Source organism: Nymphaea colorata, chromosome 6 (genome assembly GCF_008831285.2).
Source record: "Nymphaea colorata isolate Beijing-Zhang1983 chromosome 6, ASM883128v2, whole genome shotgun sequence".
In the NCBI taxonomy this organism is placed as follows: domain Eukaryota; kingdom Viridiplantae; phylum Streptophyta; class Magnoliopsida; order Nymphaeales; family Nymphaeaceae; genus Nymphaea; species Nymphaea colorata.
The window spans coordinates 18923629-18945781 of NC_045143.1; the positions used below are offsets into that span (position 1 = coordinate 18923629).

A 22153-nucleotide genomic window follows, 5' to 3' on the forward strand; every position below is an offset into this window, starting at 1 on the left:
TTCAAAATTTCTAAGAATCGGCCACAGAAGCAGTACAAGTCACTGAAGTCGAAAGATGGTGGTAAGAAGAAGGAGGGCATGGAGACATACCCTCCAAGTCTTTAAATTACTCATGGTGCTTCATTTGCAAAGGTCCTCATCGTGTGCGAGAGATTGCCCTCAGAGAAAGGAGATGAATGTTGTCATTCAGGAGCCGAATGATGAGTCAAAGGCGGTCACCGTTGTAGCCCCGGTGAGCATGAACCCCCTTCAAAGGGTGAACACTCTGCGGTAGCCACCTAAGGACACAACTTTGAGTCCTGGGTTGCTGTATGTTGACATCTGGTTGAACGAAGTCCCCACACATGCTTTGGTGAATACAGGGGCGACCCACAATTTTGTGGCTATCTGCGTGGTGAAGCACTTCGGTCTTGTGGTAAAGCCGAATGTCAGCCATGTGAAGACCATCAATGTTGTCCCTTCAGCTATGGATGATGAAACAGAATCCATCAAGGTAGAAGTTGGACCATGGTTGAGTAAGTGCAATTTCACAATCTGCACACTTGATGACTTCGATCTGATGCTAGGCGTAGAATTCTTCATCCAAGTCAAGGCGACTGTCTGGACGCATTAGAAATCTTTGATGATTTTGGATGAGAAGATGTCTTGCCTTGTTTCACTGGTAACATACAGGGATGCAGCAAAAGCCATCTCGTCCTTGAACTGGTTCCTGGCGTTCGGCGTCCTGCACAAGGCCCATATCGGATGTCCCTGCAACTAGATGAACTGTTGGAAGCCGATTACATCTAGCCATCCAAGGCTCCTTACGGAGCGCCAGTCTTGTTCCAACGCAAGAAGGAAGGATCATTGAGGATGTACATGGACTACAAAGCTTTGAACAAGCTCACGGTGAAGAACAAGTACCATGTGCCTCGGGTGGAAGACTTGTTCGATTGGCTAGGTAATGCTCAGATTTTCAATAAGTTGGATTTACGATCTGGGTATTATCATGTTAGGATAGCCACGAGAAATGAGTCGAAAACGGCTTGTATTATTTGTTATGGGTTATTTGAGTACCTTGTAATGTCTTTTGGCCTTTGTAATGTGTCGGCCACATTTTGTAATTTAATGAATAATGTGTTTCGGCCTTACATATATGATTTTGTAGTGGTTTACTTGGACGACATTGTTATTTATAGTCTGCCCATTGAGTTTCATGTCAAGCACTTAGACTTAGTGTTCTCTAAGTTACGTGAAAGCAAGTTGTAGTTGCTGTCGAAAAAGTGTATATTTGCTCAGCCAAGGGTCCCCTTCCTAGGCCACTTCATTGAGGGATACTCAAGAGCTACAACACCACCCTTGACAAACTTACTGAACAAGAATCGGACGTGGGATTGTTCGTCACAATGTGCCAATGCCTTTTGACTTATCATGGCAAAGTTGAGCAGTGAGCCGGTTCTGCGACTACCTGATTTCAGTCAGCATTTGAGGTAGAGACTAATGATTTTGACCATGCATTGGGCAGTGTTTTGATGCAGGATGGACACCCGGTAGCAGAACAGAGATATTCAACCCATGAGAAGGAAATGAGAGCAATTGTCCATTGCCTAAGGCTTGGGAGGCACCATCTACTAGGGCAGCATTTCAGGGTGGTGACAAACAATGTGGCGAACAACTATTTTTTGCCACAGAAATAGCTGATTGCTAAGCAGACACGCTGACAAGATTTTTTGATGGAATTTGACATGGACATAGTGCATCAGCCGGGGGAAGCCAATGAAGCTACCGACGCACTAAGCCAGGGAGCGCAGGCAAAGGTCTATACTGTCGTGGTGTTTACTCAAGCATCTGGTGATCTGATGCAAAGGATTCAATTGGTTACGACCACTGATTCATCAATGGCCCGTATCATTGATTTGGTGAAGGAAGGTACCTGTCGACGGCTTTGCTGCAAAATGAGACCTTCTTTGCCAAGGGGAATCGGGTCAGGCGGAATCTAGAAGGAGCTCTTGAGGGAGATGCATGATAGCCCATGGACTGGCCATCCCGACCAAGACCGAACATTGGCCTTGTTTGCATGGTGCTTTTACTAGCCGAAGATGGAAGCAGATGTTGAATAGTATATTCTTACTTGATTAGTCTGCAGCAAGATAGGACAGATAGGCAACTGTTGGGCAGGCTACTGCAGCCACTTCCTATTGTGGACCGACCATGGTAAAGTGTTTCCTTGGATTTTATCACGGAATTGCCGATAGTAGATGGAATGGGATCGATCTTGGTGATTGTTGATCGATTTTTTGAGTATGCAACCTTCGTTCCTGCATCAGTAATGTGGTCAAGTATTGGGGAGTTACTATCGACATAGTGAATGACCGTGATGCCGGGTTCTGGACTTGCCTGTTTGAGTTGTTGGAAACAAAATTAAACTTTTTGATGAACAATCATCCACAAAGCGATGGCTAAACCAAGCGATTTAATTGCATTATGGAAGAATATTTTGGCACTATGTGACTGCGAACTAGAAGAATTGGGTGACCCTACCAGACTTGGTGCAGTTTTGCTACAATTTGGAAAAGACAAGTAATACGGAAAAGAGCCCCTTCGAAGTTGTGTAGAGCCAACAACCCACCACTCCGATGGACTTAAGTGTTTTAAGATTCGGAAACTGTCTTGCAGCAGTGAAGATGCTTCAAGATAGGAATGAAGCTCGGGATTACTTAGGCAAAGCCATAAAAAGAATGAAGAAGGCAGCCGATAGGAAGAGACGGTCTTTGGAGTTCAAGGAAGGAGACTTAGTCTTTATTGAAGCTAACTCCTCAAATTTGGAAGAAAGAGAGCAACAAGGTGGTGCATCGTGGCCTAGTTTCAAAGTATGATGGCCCATTCAAAGTGGTAAGGAAAATTGGGAATGGAACCTACAAGTTGGAGCCTTTCAATCAGTGCGTTAGGGGCTGGTAGGGGGTCTTTTACGGGTGATGCTATTAGCTGCCTGGTTTGGTTATTGATCCCAAGCGGTTGGTCACCTTTCTAACTTCTCTTGAGCTCGACGTTCAGACCATGGTGCGTGGTTCGTTTTCACTCGTGGATTTGAAATTGTGGGAGCCCATTCTAGATGGCATCTCTTCAGGCAGTCGGCTCCACTTCTACCTTCTTCATAGTCTCGTGAAGTATGCTTCTAAACAAACCCAAATTGGGGTGCGCGATGGCTGCAAGCTGGCCTGGTTTCATAGACCCTCGTCTTAGGCCTATCACTTGGTTCTAGTGAAGTTCTAGATGGAAAATGAGTATTCTGGTTAGTACCACGAGAAGGGCCCTCCCTTGGTTGGAAACAACCGACACCCTGTCCTCTTTCTTAACTCACATGTATCTATAAGGCGTCACCCATCGACTAGAGAGCATGGTACCATGTTCGGACTCTAGGTCCCTTACCCAAAATGCCTTGGTCGATTCATCAACCCACATTTGGAGATGGTCCAAACTGATGCCTGTGTGTTCTATAGTAACATCACAATCTGGTTGATGTCCCACAATTAATTCGAAGGCCTAGTCATGACTTGTATTTGGTACCCAAGGTCTACGAAGGACAAAATCTGATAGGTGAACCCCATTCTGGTAGGTGGCGAGAATAGGAATTGCCCTGCCTTGCGTTTTAGTTTGGCCATGCTCAAATCTGATTGAGCTGTAACTATGAGATGGCCCAGCCTTAGGGTTCTTTCTCTCATGCAGCGCACCTCCATAGCCATATAAGTCTGGAGAAAGCCAAGCCTTCCCTTCATCATATACTGTCTCTCCCTACTGACTCGATTACTTGAAATCTGTCCACCGCCAATCCTCTTCCTCTTGCTCTGCTTGGTAGCAGCCACTCCCTTGGGGATAGTATGCTCGGTTGTCCTCTCAGACATCATAGAATATGTCATCTATTGCATCATTTTGAGCAGGGTAGCATGCGGCATAATGAGACTCAGCCCAAGTATCCTCATAACGTGAGTGATCCAACCAATTAGAATGCTCAGAATGTGGTTGTCCCATGCAGCTGCCTTCGTCCTCCTCATAGTACTCGTCCACAGAATATTCTTCCCCATCTGCCATCTTGGGTGGTTCAAGATGCCATACTCACATATTCTACTGAGCTGCTTCTGCTGATAACTACCAAGATCCACACTACCCTCAAGAACACATTCAGCTTATCTTACCAGGTTGGCTAGTACAAGGGTTCCTGGCATGAACAAAAACCTAGTTATTACCGTGAGGAGGATTACATTCGGACCAACCCAATCTCACCACAAATTCTCTGATTGGTATGCAAGGGAAATGACTTTAACTTTACAATGGCATTGCGATACATGACTTAAAAACTCTTCCATCTCACTGTGTCCTCAGCAAGGGTGCTAGAGGAGGAGCCCGAAACAGGGGTGCGGTAGTAGGTTAGAACAGAAAAAAACACCCTTTCCCTACAACTATAGGGTGTTGGTGTTCACCCTTACTTCTCCCATTCGTAGCTCAGCTCACAGCCGGTGTTGCTGCTCCTTACTCTGATTGAAGGTAGCTAACTCCAGAAAATAGACAAAGAGTTACTGCTCATGAAATCAAAGGAAACAGGCTATTTTCAATAAATGTTAGAAGTCATCACCTTGTCTTAGATTTACCCCTTGTTGACGATCAGAAGAAGGAGGTGGCAGTTGCTATTTAGTGCGGTGGACATTATGACTTCTAATAGGTTCTAGCAACTCGAAGGACTCTCGAATAGTATACCTCTTGTTGCAAGTGTAATTCAAGGCAATGCAAATCAAGTCCCAATTAAACCAAATGGAAACAGAGTCAGCAGGTCGTGGTCATTTCACCGAGATATAAGAGTGAACTGCAGGAGAATCAGAAACAAGGTGAGGCAGTCACCGGTTGCACCAACAAATGCATACTCTCCTTTCATAGATCGGTGTAGAGTTGGCCTCCTCACAACAACCTTTCACTGTAGTTTTCAACTTCCAGAATAACACCAGATCTAAACGAATCAACAGAGACAGGCATAAAGAGCCATGGAGAAGTCACCAAAAGTTTGAGAAAACCCCAGGAGATGACATGATGGGGTGAGACAATCATCGGAAGCACCGACAAATGCGTATTCTCCTATTGGAATTCCGGTGCACAAGTGTGTTACTCAGTCGACAGCTGCAGGGATCCCTGTCTCTGGGAAACTCTACTGCTCGCTATTGGTGAGTCAAAACATTTGGATATTTGGACCAAAAACAGAAGACGTCTAGAGGAATCCAGTGCCACCAAGCTCACTATTGGATTTGTCTCCTAGCGTAAACGTGCCTAGGTTGAAATCACGCCTCAGCCTGGGTGCTTTGTTGAGTCTCAGCTCAAACCCAGTCGCAGGAAACTCCTCAGAACAGATGGTACTCAAAAAATTGAAGCGCCTAGGTGTTAGCCCCAAAAATTCTGCAATTTGGTGAGGAGGTAGCCAAGATGAAAGCAATTCTGATGGATCTTTGCTCGATCCAAACGGTGGCCGGAGTAATCAACACTGGTGTTCTGAAGTCGAGGCAGATTCTACCCAAAAATTCTGTAATTTGGTGAGGAGGTAGCCAAGATGAAAGCGATTCTGATGGATCTTTGCTCGATCCAAATGGTGGCCGGAGTTATCAACACTGGTGTTCTGAAGTCGAGGCAGATTCTGGTCTTTTCGTCGACTGAGAAGGCTATGATCGGGCAGAGTCGGGTCTAGACATGTGCTTTTAAAGTTGGGGACATTCCGACACGCCCTCGCAAGCGTTGAGAAGTAGCCAACACGGGTGGTGCGGGACATGTCTGCGGTCGTCGACTCGGTGAGATGGGACTCGCTCTAGGATTCACCGAGTAAGCCGAACATTGTTGCGTTAGACACGGCAGAATGTGTGTGTCCTACCTTGGCACTAACACGAAACCATGGATTCACTGGAGAACGAAGAACTCGGTGGAATATTGCATTGGTATTCTTTGAGATCACGGGAAATTTCATTTTGCTGCCAAAAAATTGACACGAAACACCGATGATCCTCTACGAGTTGTTTCTCACGCATTCCTAGATAGAAATCTTCATCTATAGCTGGTTGGATGCGAAAATTCATCATGAACCTTTTCTTATGATCATCTGCAGGCTTTGGATTTGCTATTGGCCAGAATCGATGTCGAAATCTCTCAGTCTCCACCAAAAAGGGAAAAACAGGAAATAGAAATCAATGGCAGCGAATAAATTTGATTAACTTAGAGAAATTTTTCGTGGATCGACTAACCATACGTAGATCAATCTATCTGGATTGATCAGCTATTGATTCACTTGGCAATTTCTCCATGCTCAGATTTGGTTGAATTTCTCTACCGCTGCCGCCACGGGCTGAGCGATGTTCTGATACCACTTCTTTTAGAGTCAGACTGCAGATGACTACCGAGAGCACCGACTCCAACGATTCCCATGGATCTGGCTTAGCAGATTGGGGGCGATTTGGATTACAACGAATGGTAAGCACTCGAGTGAGTCAAGAAGGACGATATTGGAGCGATTGGAAGATCACCAACATGGGCGTGGCTAAGGACCAATGATGATATGGCTGGGAATGATCATGGCAGAGTGGCAGGTTGAAGGCGATCAAGAGCATTCGGAATCCGTCGGAAGCTCGTCGGAAATCCAATGTAATAGTGCTACTGGTTTCGGAGGGCTTACCACAGGCAGACGATGGTATGGATGTGTCATATGATTGCCAAATGGAGCGGAGATGCATTGGGTGAGTGATGAGGGTGATCGGAATCCTTGGATGATGGCTGAAGGATCTCCTATCACCAAAAAATGCAGAGATTCTGCTCGCTAGGGTTTGGCTTCAGACTAACAAAATCACGGTGCCTCCGTTGATGGTGTGATCAGTGAACACAGAAAGGAAGGGAGAAACCAGAAATGGCGATTCGATCACGTCCATCGGTAATTGATGGCCATAAACTCATATGAGAAATACATCCAGAGATTACAGTATGCTACCAAAGGAGATTGAAAAGCTCGTCTCTCTATGCATAGACGAGTTGAAAAAATAGTGGGAGAGAGGTAGGCTCAGCTGGTCTCGCATGTGCGAGACCGGCTCAATCGAGTGTCTCCCACGTGTGAGCTAACGACCGGTTTGGTTTGCTGAATGAATCAGGATGTCATACTGGTTCTAGAACACAAACCACCCGGGTCAGTCTTCTGAGCTAGGTTCTTATTCCCACAAGAGAAAAACGGGTCTGGGCCCTACCCGGAACCCCGTGAAAAACCCACATCCGGATCCTTGTAGATACACGTGGATACGAATCTACAAAACCCATGATCCAACCTGCGATTACATCTCTTGGACCTTCGTTCAGTCTCCCGCTCAATGCGTGCCCCCGCCCTCCCCCCACCGAGTCTCGACCACCTCGGCAAATCCCACTTCACATCTTAGCATGTCCCGCCGAGTCTTTAACCCCTCAATTCCTTTGGTGTTGAGCATGCCAAGCTCGGCGAGTCCTCTTGCTCGGCGTGTCCCGCCTCACAGCTGTTTGTGTCCTGTCCTGGAGTCCAACCGTGCCCTGTGTGTATCCCACCCAAGAGTCTTTAGTGTTTGGGCATCTCCTGCATCACTTCCCTCTATGTCCCGCTTAAGAACACTGTGGATGCATCCCCTTCTCGTGTGTGCCTGCAGCCGAGATGTCCAACTTAACACAAAACCATGTTGCACTTGAGCCTGATTGGTTGGGCCCTTGATGCCTTGCCTGTGTTTGTTGATCGAGCTCACCTGGCCGACTGCACCCTGCCGAAGTCTGGTGTGAAAACGGCTTCCCCATGGTAGCCTGATTAGCCTAAGGTGTGTGCGACAGTGGGCTTGTGATGATTTTGCCTCCCTAGCGCACGGAAGGGCTTTGGGAATGATGAAGAGGGGCTGACAACCTGACCTGGTTCTCCTTCAGCTATGCGCAAGGGCTAGGCAACAATTAACTTCCTCAGCTGGGCTGAAGTTAACCTCCCTAGGTGGAGTCCTGCTCCCATTCGAAGTCCCTAGGTTGCAATTAGTGTCCTTGTCTGGGCTGAATAGCCTCCCTTGTGTGTGGAAGGCCCTCCAAGGAATGGGAGGAAGGTGCCTTCTTTCCTGCCCGAGTGCATAATAGCCTCACTTTCGTGCGGATTGGCCTCCAGAATTGGTAATGAGGCGCGCTCCATCCTGGCTGAGCGAGGGTCGGGCTGTAACATGTGGCCACTACAGATGGATGGCTTGGACACTTGGTAGCATCAGATGCATGGAATTCAAATGTGATGCCTTGAAGGGAACGGATTTTGCTAGATGGCGGCCGAGTAGAGATGCCAGGCAGCGCCTAGCGGTTGTAGATAAGGCTAGGCATTGGGCCGGGCCGGGCCCATGCAATATCGGGCCTCAGGCTTAGGTTAATGCCCGAAGCCCAGCCCGGCCCGTTTGATAACGGGCCAGGCGGGCTTAGTCGGGCTTTTGGGCAGGCCGGGCCGGGCTTCGGGCGGGGCCTGTTTCTCACAAATTTACAATAGCATGACCTACAGTGATCATATAACAAAAGAAATTTATGCTTACAAAACACCTTACTGAAGAATGGGCAAGAAGCACACATTCTATAAAGCAATTTCTGGAAGGATAAGCAAATAGAAGTAAAATTACACACAAACAATAAGTTCACTTAATCATCTTTTTGACTGTCAATCTCATCAAGGATTACAAATGTAATAAACAGGAAACATTCACTCCTCTTTGCCCAACCATGGCAATAAGTACTTCATCATCTTAACGTACAACATCTGCAAGAAACTTTCCCCCCTATTTGTGTCTTACCACCATACCTGTTCCACACAACATGATATACTCAGCTTAATCTTCATGACAAAAACATGGTAAATTTGCATTTATCTTGTTTCATATTTCCTGTGTCAACTGACAACTACTTCCTTTGCTTTCTAACAATTAGTCAATAAAAAGAACTTTGTTCCCATCAACTGCAATATGTTTTATGTTTTCCAAAAAGTGTTAGACATTTTTGGGGCAATTTAAAGCATCCAACAGCAGATTCAATAAATCAAGTTCTATTCTTGGATAGTAACAATTGAACCAGTTAGAATATGCTCAGCTCTGCAAGGAATCAAATCAGTGTCCTTTGGCTTTATCTTTGGCTTTATCAAAATCATAGAGATAAAGAGACTAGACAAGAATGACAAACAAAAAGTTCCTGAACTTACAAAATCCCAAACCACCTTAACAACCAAGACAGGAAAAGAGTACAAAGCGCACTCACATAGCATGCTACATATATATTAGGAGGGCTGAGCAAACAAGAGCAACATCTGCATTTTCTTCCCATTGAGCAAAATCTGATCAAGCTTTGTTATGTGATGTCATTCTCCTTCAGTTGTGTTTTCACTGTAACAACCACACCCATTGCATTTGCATGAGAAAGCAAAAACAAAAAGAGAGAAAGAGACAATAAGATTGATCTGATATGGTGCAACACTATGTTTATAGCATAAGAAACCAGCCTGCGTGCGCATGTGTGCCAAGGAGATTTTATAAAATGTCAAGGAAATGTTATAACATTTTACCACAATGAAATATAAATCATCTTAATTCATCACCAAAAGATTCCTCCTTATCTTCAAAACTACAAAAAACACATCACCTGCAAAAAAGGGAAAAGCGGCGCACCTGCAAGAAGGACTGATGGGAAGAAGAATCCAGCACCCGGCGGTCGACAGACGATGAAGCAAGTAGAGCAGTTGTGCCACGGCGATGGCAACGACCGACGGGAGGACTGGAGGAGGCAGCCGAGGGGCGACGGCCGGAGAAGCCAGTCTCGAGCTCGACGGCGATGAAATTTCGTAATGAAACGAAAATACGAAAAGAAAAGCTTAACCTAACTCCCTAAGTTCATTTTTCTGAAAAAAAAAAAAACATGTCGGGCTTCTCGGGCCACCGCCAATCACAGTGGCAGGCCCGAGCCTGACCCATTAATTATTGGGTCGGGCCAAGCCTAATAAACTGAGCCCAAAAATCGTTTTCTCAAGGCCCAAGCCCGGGCCCGTGGCAGGCCGGTTACCGGGTACCCGGCGGTCGCCCGGCCCGATGCCCAGGCTTAGTTGCAGACTGAAGGGACGTGATAGCACTAGACCCGGCATCGACCAGAACCTCTACCGTATCCCGATCCTCTGCCAAGATCTCTCGAGTCAGCTGTCAGACCAAACCAAAAGCAAGTTCAATTATAAGACACTACTCAGCCGGACTGCTACCTCGATGCAAAAATCCCTGGGAAACGGATACAAGAGAGGTTACCCACCCGAGGTTTCAGCCTACTACAAAAACTAAGTGAGTGTGTGAGGCTTTACAATGTGATCGGTACATAGTAACACTCTCAACTCACTCAAACAACCATTCACATGTCACAACATTCACCCGGTCATACGTGCCTAGGGTTCGGTCTCACCACGCCCATTCCCAGGAGGTGGTCCAAGCAATCTCATGGCCGTGTCCTCGGCTCTTGAGTCTTAGAGGTACCGCAGTAGGATGCAATGGTAATAGCCGGGTAAGTAAGCAATGAACACCCGAATTTCCCTGCAGCTATAGGGGGCTTAGAAGCTCAACAGCCAGTGCTATGCCCAGCTTATACAACAAAAGACCCGTGTGAAGGGTCTGCAGCTAGTGCTGCCCTCGGGTATCTCAGCTACGGACCTTCTGCAGCAGCTCCTTTCGGTCAGGTGTGTTCAATCTGCCATTCCTCCTTAAAAGATTATAAGACAAGAATATCAAGGTCCAGGAGATGAGATCAATAAAGGACCGAGGAGTAGAGGTAAGTTACCGGATCTAAAGAGAACCCCAATTGCAAGAAAATGTGGGGGAGGCAGTCACCAATTTCGCTTGGCAAGAGCGGTTCCTTCAAGGCCTTGCTCGGACGTAGTTGGCATTTGGTGAAAGCCAGCACATAAGCCTTCAAGGTTACTGGTGAATGAGTACCTCCTAGGATGCGGTTGCTTGCTTAGCTGCTGATAGGGAGAGGATCACGTCATTGAGGTAGGATGCGAGTCAAGCTAGCCATGTTCGAATGAAGGGGGATGAGGGCCACGTCAAGCCGAACCGTCGCCGTGGTTAGGGTCTGGGGTTGATGTGGCATGAGAGGGGATCTCCTCCTCAATTTGAAGGGAACCTTCTTTATTTGAAGCCGTTAGAATGGATGTGGACCCTTCTCTTTCAACTCGGTCGGGTGTCCTCCTTTCCAAAAGGGGCTTCCCCTAGAATGGCGCTCGTGGGTTGCCCTTTGTGATACGGCTGGCCCCCCATGATCTTCTTTTCGAAACCGTCGCTATATTCTTGCTAAGTTGGGGTGCACGAAAGGGGATGGTTTTCTCTCTAAGTTTAGCTAGCTTACCTTCCTTTTTGGCACCTTCCTTAGATGGCTGCCACCTGTAGGGAGGTGATGGCGCTTGACAGTTGGCTGAAGGAGGCGTTATCAACTTCCCAAAATTAGCGGCTGACGGAGCTGGCCTTGCGCGGTGGCAGCTAGGGTTTTTCCGGTGTCTCGCACGTCCTCAATAAGAAAATGACCAAAAAGGATAGGAAGATTAAGGCCAATTACATATTAATTTTAATGTAGCAAGGGCATTTGTGGGAACTTCACTGAAGTGCCTAAAAACCTACATTTCGACGGAAAAGTGGGTGAAGCTTTTGCCAGTTGGCCACGCCTGTGCAATTGGCCCTAGATCTGCCAGAGTAAGCTCATTCCGTTTGTGGTTTGGATCTCACTTGAATTCGGAATCACTTCAAAATCGATTTGGAAGTTTTTCAAATCTGGACGATGGTGGCTCTGTTGTTCTCATCCTTAAACGCCACCCAGTTGTTCACTTGCGGTATATGGAGACAGCAACCGTGTGGAAAGATGAATGGCACTCCAAAACTCGTCACCAACCAGGGGATACGAATGAGTAACCATGGCAGATGAGAGTAGCAAATCTGGTGTTTGGGTTGCTGGAGGTCGATTCTACCTTGATGGATTTCGCCAAAACCACAGGCGATATCTCTATTTGCAGCCTTCTCGAAAAGTGATGCTGGCCCCTAAACTTCCTTGTGGGGAAGAAGAATGCACTGATCATCGCTTCTAACAAGCTGGTTGGGGTAGAACGTGGCTGAAAACGCCCTTGGAACGCCGATAGCTGATCCTCGAGTTCTTCAATCCTTGAATCCTTCGGCCGATTGGAAGAGAGGAGAAGAGAAGAGAGATTCAGGGGAAGAAGAAGGGGTTGAATCCATCGAGCTGAGGAGATAATTCTGGCAACTGGTCGGTCAGAGTTGGAGAAGAGATCTGGCAGCCACCGGTCGTGATAACCCTCACGAGAGGAGAGAGAGAGAATGGAATTCAAATCTTCATTATGCCAAAACTTGTCTCCGGTTTACATATGTTCTGAAGCTTATATACATTGGAGGGTCTCGGTTCAAGCTACAGTCTCGAGAAAATACAAAAGCTAAACAAAACGAGATGAATCGAAACAACTAAGTAAAGAAGCAAAAGCTAAGCAAATGGGCGCCTATGTCTCACCCGCTCCATGGATCCCGGATCTTTTGGGTCTGAGGGCAACCTGTCTCGGTTCTGCCCATACTCGTTTGAATATGAGAAGCTTCTTGGCTGGTACTTGCATGAATCATATAGATCCCTCCCGGGAAGCTCGTCGAGGTCTTCCCTAGAGAATGGAATTCAAATCTTCACCTGGTTGCCCAGCCTAGTCTCTTCAAGATTCATAACCTCACTTGGTTTCAGCCCATATTTTTCTGTTGTTGCTCTGCCCACACCTCCCACATTGACTTCTCTAAATCTCATGTTAACCTCCCTAGGCCTGAATTCGTCTACCGTTGCTTCTTGCGCCCTCGAGCCTTGGGAGATAGTCTCCTTATGCCTTGTTACCTACGCCCAACGTCTCAAGCTCGATGTTAGCCTTCCATGCTCGGCCTCTCTTGGCCATGTGCTCCTTGGCACTGGCAAACGCTTTTATGCTCCTTTTCTTTGGCTGACGGGCTTCATTGGCCGTGTGTTGTGCCACGACCTCCTTCTCGTTAAGCCTCTCCTGCTCGGCAGTCAGGGTGTGATCCGCTTTGCCTTGGCTAAGGCCCTCGGCACGCACTGCTCGCCTTGCCTCAGCCATGCCATCGGCAATCCTTGGCAGGTTCAGAATTTGGCACATATCAGGACGTGTTAGATAACGGTTTTGCAACCAGATAGCTTGCGAGCAGCAGTGCCCATGACTAATCACTGGTGCGCGTGGCCGCGGTTGTTGGACAGATGGCCGACGGGCGGTTGTGGCCCGCGGCTGCATTTGAACTTTGATGGGATTGTCTTGCCACCTTAGTTTTCAATTTGAAACTCTGTAATGGCCATGGCCTAGTACTTAAGCCAGGGCGAGCGGTGTACAGTAGGATGGGCTGTAATTGCTTTGAGTCTTTATAAGTTTGCTTGCCAAGAAAATACTAAGCCCTCGAGTTGAGGTAAAGGCTGGTGTCCTTTGTTCTTTGAGTTTTTATACGGGTGGTGATAGGCTGGTAAGTTTAAGAGTGCAGACTTATGCCGTGCAGGTGAAGAATGAATGAAAAATTTGTCCCTGTAACAACTATATTGTAATTGTGGCTATTGGCAATGTGGCTATTGGCAATGGCAAGTAATTGTTCTCATTTAAAATATTGTAATTCAATGTTTGGTAAATCTAATATCAAATTGTTCTCATTGTCAAATTGTATCACTTGACCGTTAGTTCATTGTTATGGTTCGAGTATTGTTTTGACTTCCAATGAGAATGTATGTGTATAAGTGGACTTCCAATGAGTATATATATATATATATATAAGTGGGTATGGATGTATGCATTGTGCACATTGGCATCAGGGGCTGAAGCTGTGTGTCTTGTGATCAGCATTTACACACAATCATATTCTTGTAATGGTTCTTAAATTTCGGTTGATTGTTGTATGAAAAACGGTGGTGCTGACATATATGCATGCAATTTTTTTTTTAAGAAGTCAAAAAAATGATATGGTCTACCGTACTGATTTGGAATGTGGACCCCTTTTTTTCCATTTTGAATGACTACAAAATAAAGGTTTATCATTACTACTAAGCTTTAAATTTTAGTTTAAATATAGTGACAGTGTATCTTCTCTTTATGATTGAAGAGAGAAAAAAACCACTTAAAAGGTAGGGCAGCTTCACCTTTTATAAAAAGCCACTCTTTCAAATTCCACTTTTGCCTTTCTAGAGGGGAATATTTTGGCTTACTGTAAAAGTATTTCGTCTCTTCCAGCCCAAACACACAAAGCATGAGGTTGATTTCAAAAATGGTGTCCCAAATGAAAAATATTCAATTTGATAGTTTGTGCTTTACATTTCATGTGAGTATTGTCATTTTCATCAAAGACAAGAATGATATAAAGTATTTTATCAGATATAGATAGTGTTAAAACTTGTTTACTCCAAATTCCAATCGAATGGTATGGTAGAGGTTATGACTGGTCCATATGGGGTCATTTGTTTAGGTGGTCTATGATCACAAGGATCACATATCTCTCATTGGACTGAAAATTTGAGATTTTGGCTGCATATTGAGGACCTTACATCTTCAATTTTTCTATAGTTTCCCGCAAGCCTAGGGTGGGGAATGCCAAATTTGTATATTGTGGTGCTTTCCACGAATTTGTAAAATTTTAAAACTATACTTGGGCCCTCATCTTGGCTTCTCCCATGAGAACAACGATATAGGGTCATCAAAACCCTAAAAATTGTCCAGGCAGAATAAAACCTCCAGGTTGAGCAACACCGATCTAAGCCGGAATGCATAATGCCCACTCAAGTTCGATTTGTCCAAACACATTGTATGTCTAACCAGGTCGAGCTTGAGTTTGAACCACTGCTTGCCCCGGTACTTACCATAGTTGGCTTCTGTGTCATACGGATACGTGGGTTTAGCCCACGTACAGGTATCCGATACGCAGACACATGTATTCGGATACGAGACACAGGTGGGACTCGCCAAAAAATAAACTATTAATTGATTTTTTTTTATTTTATCATTTTTTTGTGATGCATCCAATTATTTCCATGGACAGCCCTTTGAAATTCTCAACACTTTTGTGATAAAACAAACCTTTTTATAAGAGTTAAAAGTGAACCATTAATTTAATGTTTTTTTTTATTTTATTATTTTCAAAATATAAAATTTACGGTAACTGCATATCTAAAATTTTTAAAATTAACGTGTCTGTACCAACATCGTCGTCGTACCGTACCCGTATCGTACCCACACCCACCATGTCACATAGGTTGGCTTCTGCTCGCGTTTTCGGGTCCGTTTTTCGGGTCCGTGCTTAACCGACCCGACCTTGGACGAAACACGTAAGCAATGAGGCAAGGTAATGACCGAAGCGAGCGCCACCGCAGCAAGCGTGTAGATTTCCGCCACCACCAGCCAACACCCCTTCCCGCACTCGTTATAAATTGATTCACAAGTCACTCTATCTCACTCCATCAACAACAGAGAGAAGGAGAAGGCAATGGGTTCGACGGAGGAGCCATGGAATCGGTTGGAAGGGAAGGTGGTGATGGTGACGGGAGCATCGTCGGGGCTCGGCCGCGAGTTCTGCCTCGACCTCGCCAAGGCCGGCTGCGACGTCGTCGCTGCCGCTCGTAGGACCACCCACCTCCAGTCCCTCTGCGACGAGATCGCCGCCATGCGTGACCGGCCGGGGAGCGGCGGGAGCTGTGGCAGAGCGGTGGCCGTTCAGCTGGACGTTAGCGCGGAGGAAGGCTCCGTCGAGGAGGCCGTCGGGAAGGCGTGGGCCGTCTTCGGAAGGATCGACGTCCTCCTCAACAACGCCGGCGTCAGAGGTAATTTCAATTTATAACATTGTTGTTGTTTTCCCTGTCTCCTCAAGTTACTGGATTTTTTCGGTTAAGTTGATTTCCGAGTATCTCCGGCTTCCATTAGAGGTTAAACTCGCAGAGGTTTGACGCATGGTCGGTCGGCCTCCACCTCTCCTCCGGCCTCGTGGAGCTCAGTGTTGTAAAAATCGACAGGGTTCAGGAGACGAATCGGTGAGTCTCCCGATTTAATGAATCGGTCGATTCATATTAAAAAAGGTACTTTAAAAAAGTAAATGAAAAAAAATTAAAAATAACAAAAATAACATGTTTTTTAAGATATCTAAAAAAAGAAAAAAGGTTGGCCAGTAACTCTATCCTAGTCGGCCGATTTATCCAATGCAGGGCGATTTTGATACTGGAGCTCCCCAAGGCATTCATGTTTGTTTACCCTTCAGATACAGATCTAAGGGTATTTAAAATCCTTGCTTTGAGAGATAAATAGTAGATGCTGGTCCGTTCCCATAACACTGGTCGAGCTTGTTAGGGAATGTTTGTTTTCCTCGAGACAGATATATGCCTAGGATTTGAAATCCTTTCTTTGTGAGACAAACACTAAGATATCTAGTGGATGTTAGATTTACGTTCCCATGAGTTCAGATCTGATCAGATCTGTGGATCTGGAGGCATTCGACTGGGTCTGTGAAACCGCGATCCGAGATCCTCAGTGATATGAAATTCCAAAGAATCTCAGATCCATGGTTCCCAGATCTACTTCTCACCACCCCAATCAAACCCTAGATCGGAGGATTCCAGGGGAATGTGGATCTGAAATCCATATCTTTTTTAGCTCTGGAGATCGACCGTTTATTTCAACAGTAAATCTTGATAAACAAGATTTCAGTTCCCCTTGAATTTCATATTTGTTCAAAAACAAACACAATCTTAAGGTTGCATTTGACAGCCTTATATCTTAGATCCCAGGTTAGTTTTATTGAACAAATCTGAGGTTTATCAAACTGTAGATTTAAGAACCAGAGATTTTAGATCCATAAGAATGCCGAAATCCATGGATCTCAAGTCAGAGAAAGGGGACGGGTTTGATTTCAAGTGTGAATTTCAGATCCACACATAATGGTAGATAGGAGACGAGAGAGAGAAGTTTGAGGGAGTGCATGAAACAAGGGCTTTTAAAACCTAAGATTTCAAAGTCTCAGGTCTCAGATCAGAAGTTCTAAAATCTGCCATGGACCTAAGATCTGAGACAATCAAACATAACCTTAGGTTATGTTTGATAACTTCCGATCTAAAATTCTGTGCTGATTTCAAATCCTCGTCAAGTGAAATGCACAGCTGAAGCAAATGTGGCTTTCAGAACTGTAGATTTTAGATCCGTATCACATCGTAAAAGCTGTGGATCTATAATTGGATCAGATTATAGATCTGCGGATTTAAGATCCCTCCAGATCTTTGACAGCATCCAGTTTTAGATGCAGAAGCTATCAAACATAATCGACATTATTAGATAGGTAAATATATAAAAAATATGGATAATCAAACCGGACCTTAAAACAAAGACAGAAAAATGAAAATGCGCACCACCAACTCAGCGTTTCAATGAAAATCACATTTAACTTTTATATATTGCAAAAAAGAGGCACCTACAACTATTCATGGTCAGTAAAGAAGATGTATAAGTATATTTCTGCTAAGTTAATTTCGAATTACTGAATATTTAGTTTTTTTTTATCTGAAAAGGGATTTGAAATCAGTGCACCTAATTTTACAATGCATCTAATTAAGTCTTTCTTGCCGTGAATCTAATTAAGTCTCTCTTGGTAAACTTAGGAGGTGTTTGATGTGGCTGGAAATGTGGAATTCTAAAATGAAGAACTCTCATTGTTGATGCAATGGAAATTGCGTGATCAAATAAAGAATTTTGATTTCAGAATTATACACTCATTCTTGAATCAAAATTCCGGAACTATAATTCGTTCATGGGGTTGAATTGTAATTGCAGAATTTCATCTATTTTTACGACATATATAATAATGGTTTTAATTCATCAATTATAGAATTTCAATTCATGTTTTATCAAACACCTCATTTTCAATTTTGGAATCAAAATTTCAGACTATCAAGTACAAAGAAAAACTAGAACTGAAATTTTCATTCCAATTCCAGTTTGAGGTGAAATTTTATTTCCAAACTTTTAATTTTAGAATTAAATTTCAAGACCATCAAATACCTCCTACCTCCTTAGGGAAAAGTAAGCACACCATAAAGTCCAAGAAAGCGTCATTATTCAGTAGGCTATGGACGTGAAAATATATTTGTGCCGAGGGTATTTTGGTCATTCAATTTGGTATTTATAAGGTTATCAAAAGTTAAAAAGTCCAAATATCAATTTTTTACAAAAATTTCGAAATGCGCAACCACTTTTTCCTTTTCCCTTCACTTTACGTATTATATATTTATTGCATGCACGCAACTTGATCTTGAAATAGTTGGGGTAAAGGTAGTTTTCCTACCAAGTATTTGGGACTGCCTCTTTCTCCTGATAATCTGTCCATTGCCGTTTGCATTGAACTGTTACTGAAACTGAAGTTTCGAAAGAAGCTCTGTTCTTGGAAGGGGACACTTAGAATATGTCCCATTGAACATGTTCTCTATACCCTCCCAACCTAGGTTCAAGGTTTTAGACTTGGTTAAAGACCAAGTCTTTTTCTGGCATAAGACATTGGATGAGAACCAAGATATTTTCTCCTGTCTGATTGCTGGGTCCTTGCTTAGACTGGACCTATGAAATTTGTTGCTTTGTTATTCGTGGTAGCAGACTGTGTAGTGTCATTTTGTGGTATGATGGATTGGTTTTGGTTCAGGATGGGATGGTCGATCAAGATGTTCCAGCCACGGGTGAAATTATCCTATTGTATCATGCCCTGTCTGGAATTTCAAGTGATGGTCAGTCCGTTCCGGTTAAATCGAATAGCAGCCGATGGATGCGTCGGCTTAGAGATAGTGTAGCGAGGAAAAAATTTGACAATCTTAGATTCCCTCATCTTGGAAGATGTCATGACAGGTTACTAATTGATGATGGGTGCCGTTCTCTTACAACCATTTTGTTGTTAATTGGTATTTGTGAGGTGAACACTGAACATATAAGTTTGTTTGTTATGTTCTATACTCAGGGACCGTTTGGCTGCAGTAACACATTGTTATCTAATGAATTTGCCAAAACAAAAGACCGGATTCATAGAACAGTATGTTATAAGATGTCATGAATCTACTCTGTTTTTGAGGCAGATAGATCAAACAGTAACAATGTGTTATTATATTACCCAACGGCCCCTAATGAAATGGGTTTATTATTTGCTATATATTTTTTCGTTTTTTCAGTCTTTATTGTGTATTCTTTTTCTCTAATTAATGAATGGAGGGGAAAATCCCCAGACCACAGGAGAAAAAAAAAGAAAGAACTGTCAGCATCCAGTATCTTTCATAATTGAATCGCTCCACACACACACAGATTATATATGTTATTAGGCCAATAAACAATGGTATGTCTAAAATCTGAATCACATTGTTATATATGTGTGGCCTTCAGGGACCATCTGTTCGCCCATAGCTTTGAGCGAGAAGGAATGGAATGAGACGATAAATACAGACTTGAGGGGAACGTGGCTGGTTTCCAAGTGCGTGTGCAAGTTCATGATGGAGGCAAAGCAGAAGGGTTCGGTCATTAACATTGGATCTATCGCGGGTCTCGAGCGTGGCCAATTGCCAGGCTCACTGGCATACAGCATTGCCAAGGCTGGAGTAAACATCATGACAAAGGTAACCTACCTTTTATAACTCTCTCTCTATCTCTCTCTCTCTCCATGTTGTCAGCACTGGATTCTATCTTGTTTAGGCATCTTCTCTTGGAAATGAAAAGTAATTTTTAAATTAAAAAAATTTGAACCAGAGTTGTTTATATTTTAGTCCAAACATTGGTAAATACAGGGCTAAATCAACTGACAAATATTATATTGTTTAAGATATCTAACAAAGGTACTAATTACGCTTAGAATAAATTGAAATATGAAATTAAGGAAGCCTTGCATTCGAATGAATCTGGCAGGCCTGATGAATTTAGCTAAGCTCTCGTTTGAATATCTCCCATTCTGTTCAGTAATACCTCCAATTCTGAAGATGTCCTTGTTCCTTCATCCACTCGATTGCTTATTGTTTAGTGTCAAATCAGAGTCTTATTTTCTTTAGCTATTGTTAAGCAGGTGATGGCATTGGAGCTGGGCCCATGTAACATTAGGTGCAATTCCATCTCCCCGGGCATCTTCAAGTCTAACATCACTGCAGGCCTGATGAAGAAAGACTGGCTTGACATAGTGACCCGCAAAACCGTTCCTTTGGGAGATCAAGGCAGCAGCAACTCGGATCCGGCGTTAACATCTCTTATTCGGTATCTGATCCACGATTCTTCTGAATATGTCAATGGCAGTATCTTTGTTGTTGATGCTGGAGCTACCCTGCCGGGCATCCCCATCTGGTCTTCACTTTGATGCATCTTCAGCAGCATATGCAGGGAGATCATCAAGTTATAGTTATAAACTTGAAGGAAACAAGTTCACAAGAAGACTTGTAATTTTTGTCGACGGGAAGTTCCCCATGCAGTTATATATTCGTGTCCTTCCTATTATGGATTGTATAGGGAACTAAGTTTCTACACATGTACTGTAGTTTTTTATGTGCACCTGCTTTTTGAGAAGTTAGGCAGATGTGGTAATTGTTCGACTGCAGTAGCATTTAGTGCTAATAATATGTTGAAAATTCACATCAGAAAAGTCTTTTTGTCAAAGTGTTTTAATTTTTCTCCTTTGAATTTCCAGTCCCAGATTTTCTATAGCACAAGTGGATTAACTTTTGGTCGGATAGACCACTACATCCTCATACCAAGCCATCGTAATTGCAAGTGAAACTTGTCCATATAGAGGCCATTTGTCATTAGGAACAATTTATCAGTGTTCCATAAATTTGCTCCAAAATTAGGGTCAAATCATGGAACTCTTGAACAAATGTCTTATGAATCTCTGCTAATTTTAGGATAAAGTCATAGAACATTTACATGTTGTTCTTAATGCGAAACAACACCATAAGGTTCTTTTCCATAATTTCTCTTTATTTGAATGTGAAAATAGCGAAGTTGGTTACATATGCAGCCCCACATATACAACCAACCCAAAACTACAACGATTTGGATCAGTCCTTTATACGACTTTAACCCAAGGAGGGAATGTTCATTCTTTTCTCCATGAATTCTTGGAAGAATCTGCTGTGACTATGAACAAGCCCAAGGGTTTTAAGATTTTTGCCAATCAATTCCAAGTCGTGTTTTTCATCTCAACCAGCTACAGTCGTCTTGGCCATGGTTCAATCTTTTTAGCACCTTCTATCTCGCAGGTGCTATGGTATATGACTGTCTCTTCTCTTTTTCTCTATCATTCCGAATCAACAGCACTGGCAGGTAGGCTCACCATTTTGTTTCATCAAGAAGTAAGAAGATGAGATAAAAAAGAGCCACTAGTGAACAGAGAGCAGTAGCAGCACCATTTTTTCCCCACTCAAGGCTTTTTGGTGACATTACTCCAATTAATGGTAACATTATTGAAAGGAATTATGTTTTACTAATAGTGAAAAATCTTGTACTAACTTAGAAACTTGTCCTTAGACTGGTACTCGTATCCAGGTTGGTCTCCAGGGCATAATGGTGACCAATGTGGTTAAATGCTTCCTACATGTATCTGTCATATATATATATATATATATATATATATATATATATATATATATATATATATATATATATATATATACATAATGGTGACCAATGTGGTTAAATGATTCCTACATGTATCTGTCATATATATATATATATATATATATATATATATATATATATATATATATATATATATGGATCGTAAATGCATGAATGTGAGGTACCAAAAAATCTGTGGTTCCCAGTGATATATGTAGGGGTAAAACCAAAGAACGGTTGAAAGGGGCCATGTTCCACCCAAGTTTTTTTTTTTTTTTTTTTTTTTTTTAAAGCATTATACCTTCCAAAGTAACTTGACCCCTTAAAAATTACAGTGCGCTCCTAAGAAAAATTTTGTAAATGCTTCAAAAATTCCAAAAAGGATCCCTAGACCATTTTTGAAGAACAAATTTTGACTTCACTTCTGGTTGTATCTGGTTATTCTTTTGCTATCTTACATCTTGAATATATCAG

At 43.5% G+C, this 22153-nt stretch overlaps 1 protein-coding gene across 1 annotated transcript; it reads left to right on the top strand.

The window, feature by feature from the left end:
* The first annotated feature begins 15515 nt into the window (after positions 1-15515).
* Positions 15516-20629, top strand: LOC116255388 (uncharacterized). The gene is made up of 3 exons (XM_031631184.2): positions 15516-15888; positions 19469-19698; positions 20139-20629. The coding sequence occupies exons 1-3, from the start codon at positions 15555-15557 to the stop codon at positions 20421-20423; spliced, it is 849 nt and encodes a 282-aa protein (XP_031487044.1). The 5' UTR covers positions 15516-15554; the 3' UTR covers positions 20424-20629.
* Positions 20630-22153: the final 1524 nt, after the last annotated feature.

Bases quoted from the DNA above. Each gene is read 5' to 3' on its own strand.
- LOC116255388 (XM_031631184.2), top strand. From the start codon at position 15,555: ATGGGTTCGACGGAGGAGCCATGGAATCGGTTGGAAGGGAAGGTGGTG. The intron at 15,889-19,468 runs GTAATTTCAATT...TGTGGCCTTCAG, and splicing joins CAACAACGCCGGCGTCAGAG to GGACCATCTGTTCGCCCATA. The intron at 19,699-20,138 runs GTAACCTACCTT...ATTGTTAAGCAG, and splicing joins GAGTAAACATCATGACAAAG to GTGATGGCATTGGAGCTGGG.